The following is a 9,692-nucleotide window of genomic DNA, read 5'->3' as shown; positions in this document are numbered from 1 at the left end:
GCCCGCTCCCCTAGGCCGCTCCTGCTGCGGCAGGCTTCCCGACGCCTCGGGGCGGGGGGTTGGGGGGACACACTTACGGTGTGTCTAGGGGGGAAGGTCGGCCGATCTCTCCGCCGCCCGTGGGCACCCCCGACTCGCAAGGGCACGCGCGTTCCTCGCAGGAATCCCGGCGGAGGGGCGGGGAGGAGAGGCGGGGGTGGGGAGCGCGCGGCGGGCTGCGGTCGGTCTCGCACGCGCGGGCCCCGCGCCGGTCCCGGGCTGCCGGTCTCCCAGGCGATGGCATCCGAGACCTTAAACAAAGGGGGCCGCCGCCGCCGGCGCGAAGCGGCTGCGGAAAGTCGCGGTGGCTGACTTCCAAGGAGCGTGGCTGCTACCGGTCTTTCGGCGCCGCGAGCTCCCTCTTCCCACCCCCGCCTCGGTAGGGACGGGGGACGACCAGTGAAGGGAGAAGGAAACTTTGAAACCGCTGGGGACACGGCTGCCTATAGGTATGAGCGTGAATGGCGCGTCCTTGCCGCGCGCGGTACGAATCTCCGGGATGCGGTGGGGGAAGGGGAGGGCGGCACAACACAGTACCAGGTGGACTGTGGAGGTTGCTAATTTTCGCGGTTTTTCCCTCTGCGATCTCCTCTGACTCCCTCCCTCCCCTGCCTGGCCCCCCTACCCCACCCCCGCCGTCTCTCCCCTTTCTTCCCCCCCGCCTCCCCAGACCTATTGCGCTGCCCTGAGCCCAGGAGGGATGGCCAACGTCTCGGCCGGACACTAAGAGTTAAGATGTGGCGGAGGGGGCGGCGGGGGAGGGGCGGGGAGGAGAAAGTGGCGAGCGGGAGGGAGGTGGCTTGGGGAGGGTAAGGGAGGGGAAACGACAGATTTCCAGCTTCTACGACGCGCTGCCTAAATTAAAAAGCAACCAATCGGAACCGCCGGAAGGGGGGCCGCGCGTCCTGAGCCAGTCATTCCGGGGCTGCCAGTCACCCAGCGGGTAGCCAATCAGCGGGGGCCCCGGTGCTCGACTTCCTTGTGTTTGGGAAAGTGTGGTGGTGGGTGCGCGCTCGCGGCGGAGGGTAAACATTCGACAGTCCCCGCTCGGAGAGGGAGGGACAGAGAGAGGACTGTCAGATCGGAGCCGAACCGGCGGGCGAGAGAGGGAGAGAGAGAGAGAGGGAGGGAGAGGAAAGGAGCGGGGAGAGCGCGCGAACCGGGGCGCACGGCGAGCTCCCCCGGCAACTCCGCTCCGGCACGGCCAGCGCGCGCCGTCCGTGCAGCCTCCGCGCCGTGCGTCGTGCCCACTGGAGTTGGTTGTGTATCAAGGATCCCCTATATGCACACACACACCTCCACCTCCACCAATGCACTCTTCTTCTTCTTCCTCCTCATCCTCCTCCAGACCTCTGCTGGGAAAAAAATAAAACACCAACCCCAACCGTCATCAGCAAGGTAACAGAGAAACGCGACCTCGTGTTTTCGCCTGTGCAGCTTTTTCCTTGTTACATTTGCCTCCTGCTCTCTGCCCAAAAGGAAAGATGTCCCATCAGACTGTGACTGTCGTGAGGAGAATGAAAGAGGACTCTTGTTTCAGAGGCAACCGAGAGCTCCGGCAATAGCAACTTCAGAGCAATGCACCAGCGCGAGAAGTTTTCCTAGGACAGAGCAAAGTCGAGCCGAGAGGACCGGAGGGGGAGAGAGGGAGCCCGCGTCTCTGCTCGGCACGCGAGCGGCCAGCACCACCACGCCTTCAAGGACAAAAAAGTTTTCCTCCTCCAAGGGGAGACGAGCGAAGGGCGTTCCCGAGGAGGCAGCGAGGAGCGGCCGGTCGTCCGCGCTGTGGTCCAGCAGAAAGGAGCGGCTTCTTTTCTTTGTTGCCTCCCGTGAAGTCGCCACTTAGCAGGTGGACCGGGCCCTGCGCCCCGGGCAGAGTCCGCGCTCGCCCGAGAACCGGAGGAGGAGGAGCGCCGGTCGGCGCGCCCGGCCCGAAGAGCCTCGGCGCAGGCCCGCGCCCCTCCCGGAGAGCCCCGCTGGAGCGAGCCGCTCGCGCCGGGGCTGGGGGGCGGCCACGACCCCCCCTGAGGGGGGCGGCCACGGAGCGCGCCCCGCCGAGAAGAGAGCCCCCCTCCCCGGAGCGCGGCTCTTGCGGCGGCGGCTGCTGACCAAGGCAGGCCAACGACCCCCGCGCCCTGCCCAGCGGCCTTGCAGCTGCACCCGGCGGCCGCGGCGGCGGCGGCGGCGGGGCCGGCGGGGGCCCGGGGCGGGGGCGGGGGCGGAGCGGGGGCAGGCGGCGGGAGGCGGGGGGGCGCGGCGGCGGCGGCGGCGGTGGCGGCGGTGGGGTGGCGGGAGCGGAGCGGCATGGCCACGGCGGCTTCTAACCCCTACCTGCCAGGGAACAGCTTGCTAGCGGCCGGCTCCATCGTCCACTCGGACGCGGCGGGGGCCGGCGGCGGCGGCGGGGGCGGCGGGGCAGGGGGCGGGGGCGGAGGGGCTGGGGGCGGCGGGGGCGGCATGCAGCCGGGCAGCGCGGCCGTGACCTCGGGCGCCTACCGAGGGGACCCGGCCTCCGTCAAGATGGTGCAGAGCGACTTCATGCAGGGGGCCATGGCCGCCAGCAACGGTGGCCATATGCTGAGCCACGCGCACCAGTGGGTCACCGCGCTGCCCCACGCCGCCGCCGCCGCCGCCGCCGCGGCCGCCGCCGCCGTGGAGGCCAGCTCGCCGTGGTCTGGCAGCGCCGTGGGCATGGCCGGCAGCCCGCAGCAGCCGCCGCCGCCGCCGCCGCCGCAGGGCCCCGACGTGAAGGGCGGCGCGGGGCGCGAGGACCTGCACGCGGGCACCGCCCTGCACCACCGCGGGCCGCCGCACCTCGGGCCGCCGCCGCCGCCGCCGCACCAGGGCCACCCCGGGGGCTGGGGGGCCGCTGCCGCTGCCGCCGCCGCCGCCGCTGCCGCCGCCGCCGCCGCGCATCTCCCGTCCATGGCCGGCGGCCAGCAGCCGCCGCCACAGAGCCTGCTCTACTCGCAGCCCGGGGGCTTCACGGTGAACGGCATGCTGAGCGCGCCCCCGGGCCCGGGGGGCGGCGGCGGCGCGGGCGGCGCGGGCGGCGGCGGCGCGCAGAGCCTGGTGCACCCGGGGCTGGTGCGCGGGGACACGCCCGAGCTGGCCGAGCACCACCACCACCACCACCATCACGCACACCCGCACCCGCCGCACCCGCACCACGCGCAGGGGCCCCCGCACCACGGTGGCGGCGGCGGCGCGGGGCCGGGACTCAACAGCCACGATCCGCACTCGGACGAGGATACGCCGACGTCCGACGACCTGGAGCAGTTCGCCAAGCAGTTCAAGCAGCGGCGCATCAAGCTGGGCTTCACGCAGGCCGACGTGGGGCTGGCGCTGGGCACCCTGTACGGCAACGTGTTCTCACAGACCACCATCTGCCGCTTCGAGGCCCTGCAGCTGAGCTTCAAGAACATGTGCAAGCTCAAGCCGCTGCTCAACAAGTGGCTGGAGGAGGCGGACTCGAGCACCGGCAGCCCCACGAGCATCGACAAGATCGCGGCGCAGGGCCGCAAGCGCAAGAAGCGGACCTCCATCGAGGTGAGCGTCAAGGGCGCGCTGGAGAGCCACTTCCTCAAGTGCCCCAAGCCCTCTGCGCAGGAGATCACAAACCTGGCCGACAGCCTGCAGCTCGAGAAGGAGGTGGTGCGGGTGTGGTTCTGCAACCGGAGGCAGAAGGAGAAGCGCATGACGCCGCCCGGGATCCAGCAGCAGACGCCAGACGACGTGTACTCGCAGGTGGGCCCGGTGAGTGCGGACACGCCGCCACCGCACCACGGGCTGCAGACAAGCGTGCAGTGAAGGCCCGGGCGCCGCCGCTGTCACCCCGCCGCCCCCGCTGCGCCGGGCCGGGCCGGGCCGGGCCGGGCCGCCCTCCCCTCCGCCCAAAGACAGGCCTGCCCGCCCTCGGGGGAACGGAGAGGGGCGCACCGAGGAGTCGCTGTTTGAAGTCCAAGGAAGGAGGGGCGAAGCAAGCAAACAAAGCCTACAAATGCCCAGACAGTTTTATATACACGTAGATGACAAAACCGAGAGAAAAAGGGGGCGATCCTGAGGTCTCTTTCTACTGTGGTGGTGTTTCGTTTTCTTGGTTTTCGTTTTGAAGAAGGGTGGAGATGCCAAGCGCACCAAAACTGCACTCTCGAGGTTTTTCCCACCCTGAGAAGTCCTACACGGCGACGGTGGATAGCACTTAGCACCTGCCTCGTCCTCTCCTCTTAAAAAAAAAAAAAAAAATTTTAAAGCATCCCCTTCCCTTCCACCCCCTCTCTCCAAAGGGCCCCCCTCCAGCCTGGAGAGATCCACCGTAACTTTGTTTCCTGAGAGCGACCTGAAGGCCTGCAGGGGCACCGGGTTTAATCAGGGGTGACTCTGTGCTCCCGGATCCCGTGATTCTTGTCCATATTAAAGTCATTTGGGGACAAACAAATTGACTATGAAGTGGGAAGGCGGAAAAAAAAAGAACACTCTCCAGAAAACAAGAAATATATATATATACACAAACATGTATTCACAGCTTCTGAAATTAACAAACTGATAGTAAAGCCAAAAGAAAAACAATACCTATCGTCAAAGTAACCTTGGAAATAAAAGTATCAAGAGAGAGCAGAGGGACAGGGACGGGCGAGGGAGCAGGAGATGTCCACCGGCCAGTGAGAGAGGCCCCGGCGCATCCCGGCCCGGCCGGGCGGACTGGACGCCGAGTGAGGCCTAGCCACCAACTCCGGCCTTATCTGTTGCCGCTCCGGTGGACGACGCCTAAAGATGCCACCGCTAATATTTTTTTTATTAATATTTTTTATTTTTTATTTCTGGACTGACTCAGATCAAGGGATTTAGAAAGACAGCACTTCTCCGGACTCCTGCCTTCATTCCGTTGCCAACTTTGATTGAATGGGTGCTGTGGATGTGCTTATATAATACTGCCCTTTCCATGCAGTGTTTTTGGTAGGTTTTAATAAACAAACTTTTCAAAAGACGGCAATATAGAATTGTTAGATCCGTTGTTGATCTAAAAATATTTGCTTTATATTTTCATTAAATGACTTCTTTTAATATTTTATTCAGAATACTTATGAACTGCTGCAAAACGGTAATTTATTTTTCCCCAGATCTTGTATTACGTGTTTTTTTCAGACGAGCACAAATCAAAATGAAATGAAAATATGGACAGTTGCTAGGTAATAAGGGTATCTTTTGATGTGATTATTTGATTGTAATTTAATTTGAGTAGTGATTCCGTAAGAGCTGATCGAGAAAATAAATTTGTTAGAATGAAATAGTCTGTGTCTGATGCATAAACACTGTGTGGGAAAGAAAAAGTCCTTTAGAAAATATTTTTTTACTAATGCAACTCCTTAAGGGATAGCGCTGAGGGAGCAGAGTCTGTTCCACATAAGGCATATTTGCAAATCCAGAGTAAAAGACGATGACAGAAACAGATAGTCATTGACATAGCAGTCCCTCTTGTTAGCCTGTTAATTTCACAATATCCCCCCCCTTTAATTTTAGTGAGTGTTTTTAGTGTTGTTTTTTTTTTTAAGTGAGATTGTCTAAATGCTAGTCCTTTGCCCAGAGGTACCTGTGTCCTTTATTATCTTTAGCAGAATGTTGGACTACATCCCCAGTAAAAAAAAATGTGCCAGTTGGTTATTAATGGTTAATACAGAGTCTGCCCCATACCACCAAAGTTTAGCCTCTCTTTTTATTCCTTCCTCCCCTCACCATATTACTACAGCTCTTTCCTCTTTTTTCTGAAGACTAACAGTTCTGAAGAATAGCTTGCAAGTCGATGAAATATTTTTGTATCACTTACTTCCCATGAATAACTATATGTAATTAATTTTAAATTATTAAGCCATTTGGGGAGGGTTTTGCTTTTTCTTATAATGGAAGAATATTGTTCTAACATCCTGATGATGGTCCACACTGCGTTACCCTCAGTGTGAGTACCAGCTTAGGCTTCAGAGTCTAGATTTCTGTGTTTTGGCCTTTCCCCAGTATGATTCTATATTTTCTTTACTGGTGCTGGGGGTTTTCACTTCCTGATCATTCTCTAGATACATCCTGCCGAGCCGTCACATTTATCAAGTTAACATATCAATATTTACAACATGGGAAAAGGAAAGTGTAATGCCTCAGGTTGTAAGTAACAAGACCGAGAAGTCTCTGTTGAGTCCTTTTGTACCGTACTTTTAAAAACAAGTATTTGGGGGTGATTAAGCAATGATTTTTATAGATTAATTTCCCCCTAATCTCACTGAGTTGTCACTCAATTTTTTCGTCTTCTCTCATCTACTCCATCTCCCTGTAACATCGATGCAGGAGTTTAAAAAAAAAAAAAAAGACAGAAAACTGTGTGAGCAACAAGGAATAGTTATTTCTTCCAGACAGACCCTGTGTCATTTTCATAAATCAAGCCCAGCCAGATGGCCATGTATTGGGTTGCATTATTTTAAACACCAAATCGTACTAAAAATCACAATCATTTTGATTTGTGAAATCTGAAAAAGGCCATATTTATTAAACAGAGGGCAGGGAAAAAATGAAAACAAGAAACCACAATTTACTTTTCTTTGCCTTCTCAGTTCCTATTTCTTTTGCTATTGTAATCTCTGTGCCCAGATTTACAACCTGGGGGAGACGTGTGGGGGCACAAACTTCATCAATTTTTGAGGGTCTGTGTGCAGGGGCAAGCACAGAAGGCCTTATTGGAAAGCTGAGGATTGGGTGTGGTTGTTTATATTGGGTGGAGGCTGCTGGCCCATGAGGTGAAATCCTATTTTCCCTTCAGGACTGGTAGTGGTTGATCAGACAGAGAATGGGTCTATTTCAAAGGTTAGGAGGCACTTGCTTACTTGATTTGGCTGACAACAAAAGAACTAACATTGGATTTCACACTGTTTTCTATTAAAAAGGTAACCATTGCTGTTTACTTTGGAAGAAGTTCTGATGTAGAGGTAGAAGAATTCAGAGAAGCTGGGAATGATAGTCCATTTTATTTCATTATTTTGTATTTTTTTTAAGTGAGCTCATGCTTGCACTCCATAGTTTTTTAAAAAAATCAACCTTTTGAATGTATTTACAAAATGAAATTCATGGTTGGAAAACAAAAGAGGGCAGATACAACTGATGAGTTTTGTGCTGAGGCGCATGTTGTTACACATGTAAATAATGAAAACACTGTTATATATCACCAGATCTTTTTAATGAATTTGGTCATTGTGTTCCTCTGTAGCGCAAGTGTCTTGTGCTTTGTCAAGTGTCCGTTTGTTTCCTCCATTGCAACCCACCCCCACCTCCCCTTCCAACCCAGAGGAGTGACAAAGTTCTGTTCCATCAATCTGGCTAATCCTGAGCTAGGCCCGTTTATAGTTTGCAGTCTCCTGTGGCTTCTGATCAGTTGTCCAAGCCACAGCCATCTCATTCACCCAGCCATCTTCCCCTGCAAGTATGGGCGATAAATCATTCAAGGTGTATTTAAAATAGTCACTTTGCTGTTGTTGCTCTGCTTTTTTTTTTTTTTTTTTTGCTTTAAGTACTTACCCAAGGACTACTTCTTTGTTCCAAAACAGAGCTATTCATTATTGATCTTAGAGATTCCCTCTGCTTTCCAGTAGTTCACAGTGTTTGCTCATCACCATGCTCATAATCTGTTTTGTGTGAATGGTTTTCAACATTCAGAGAATAATCGGTTCTAATATTAAATGCAGTATATGCTATTGATAGTTTTATCGATAAGTGTAATATTTTAAATAATTTTAACAACTAAATTTGTTTTTTAAATTATATATTTGTAAAGTATTTATCCTGTTGGAAGCAACAATATATTGTTGTATTTATTCGTTTATTTTTATAATAAATGATCAACCTCTTCAAGCTAAATCAAAAATGACACTTTTATATATTTACACAAAATGCATTTTAAGAGATGGGCATATTTGCACCAATTTGTATGTAAATAGAGTGATATCCATCAATAACTTGTAGCTTTCAGAACTAAATTGAAGGAAGAAACATTCTCTCCACATGGAGTTTAGTTTGCCCAAGTTCCAGGGTAATTAATCAAACTCTAAAATGCATGCAACAAGTATTGGCACTGGATGCAGACTTGAAATTAATTATTTAGGAGGTGGACCTGGTTTTTTTCAAGGCAGAAGGATAGAAATGAGAAAATCCAGTTCTTTCATGAATTGCACGTGTCTGACTGGTCCTGTTAGAACAGATGCTATGTATCAGTGATAAAACCTAGTACCTGGCTGTGCTCAGACGCCTGTGGTGGGGAAGGACATGGAAGGAAAGTTAAAAGTTTGAAGTTCTCGGTGATCAGAAGCAAGGTGATGTAGAAAGAGTAATTTTGTTATGTGTTTTGTTTTGTAAATAGATCCTCTTAAAGTGTTTCTGAGTGCAGACTGTCTCTCTCCGAGTCCTGCTCCTGACAGCAGAAGTCTCGGGACAGGTGTGGCGACGGTGACGGTGGGTGTAGTTGTCGTTGCTGCTGTTGCGAGAGTGACCCTGTAGGGAGTGTGGGGGTCATCCCCCCAGCTGTCCAAGTTCTCTCGGTGGCTTGGTCACCTCCGTTGCTCAGGGCGGCTGCTCCGAGGAAGTCGGGGGGCTCTGGGTCTGCCTCCAGAACTTTCCAGACTAGGAGAGGAAGCAGTGCGGAGGCTGGAAGAGACGGTGGGGGCGGGGGCCGCGGAGAGGGCTGCTTGTGTAATAAGATTCTTTGATTTTGTTAGCCTGGCTCATGGCCTATTAATTAGATTACTCTCTCCTTCATTCTTGATTTCACATCCGTGTTTGTTCCTGTCTCCTAAAATGTGGGCGCGAGCGTGGCGAGCAGGAACCAGTGATGTCACTGCCGGCCGGCGGCGGCCGCCTGGGCTTCTGGAGGGCTCCGGGCCTCGTTCTTTCTGAGTCGGGGCTTCCTCGAGGAAGAGTCCTTCTGGAAGTGACCTCAGAGGGGTCTGGGAAGAGGGCAACTGGCAGCCTCGCGGCGGCCGGGTGTGCACGGGCCCCGGGCCCCGGGGTGGGGACGCGGGGAGGGGGATGCGCGGCGGCGACCCGGCCTCTCCGCCCCGGGATCGAGGACCGGCCTCAGGTGGAGGTGGGGCTCCGAGGAGCGCAGGGGGGCGATGCCCGGCCCAAGGCCGCGGGCTGCAGACGCCCAGCGTCCCCCGGGAACGCGGCGCGGGGGCCCGGCGCCCGGTGGGGCGGGGGCGCTCGTGGGGCGGGGGGGGCCCGACCCTGCCCGGCCCGGCTCTGCCCGGCGGTCCGGCCGTAACAGCTGCGGACAGTCCCACAAGCTGTTTTCCTCGTGGCGACCATTCAGCAAAACGCACGATCCTTTCTCAAAGATTTAAATTTCGCGGATGAATTACCATACACCGGTTGCTTAGCAACTAAATTCAAGCAGGGCTAAGAATATGCAAGCTTTTTGTATTCTCATTAATAAAAATGCCACTCTGACACAGCAGCCCGACTTTGGATCACTGCAACTTCTGTAAAAGCCGTAGGAGAATACAAACCGATCCTGCCATTTAATTACAGATCAAAATGGCTTGAAACGCGATGTTTTGTTCATCTATCTTCCGAAAAGCGATGTAAAAAATAACGGCTTTTCAAGAGCAGTAGTAAATTTTTTT

The 9,692-nt window shown here is 54.8% G+C and overlaps 1 protein-coding gene across 1 annotated transcript; it reads left to right on the top strand.

The window, feature by feature from the left end:
* Positions 1–2,343: 2,343 nt before the first annotated feature.
* POU3F3 (POU class 3 homeobox 3) lies at positions 2,344–3,859 on the top strand. Its single transcript, XM_055400587.2, has one exon. It carries the CDS (start codon positions 2,344–2,346, stop codon positions 3,847–3,849), a length of 1,506 nt encoding a protein of 501 aa, XP_055256562.2. The 3' UTR covers positions 3,850–3,859.
* The last annotated feature ends 5,833 nt before the right edge of the window (positions 3,860–9,692 follow it).

This window comes from Moschus berezovskii, chromosome 11 (genome assembly GCF_049115385.1).
Source record: "Moschus berezovskii isolate FMDL1 chromosome 11, NW_MosBer_1.0, whole genome shotgun sequence".
NCBI lineage: Eukaryota > Metazoa > Chordata > Mammalia > Artiodactyla > Moschidae > Moschus > Moschus berezovskii.
Note: the sequence above shows the minus strand (reverse complement) of the source record. Positions and strands in the feature narration are given on the sequence as shown.

Bases quoted from the DNA above. Each gene is read 5' to 3' on its own strand.
- POU3F3 (XM_055400587.2), top strand. From the start codon at position 2,344: ATGGCCACGGCGGCTTCTAACCCCTACCTGCCAGGGAACAGCTTGCTA.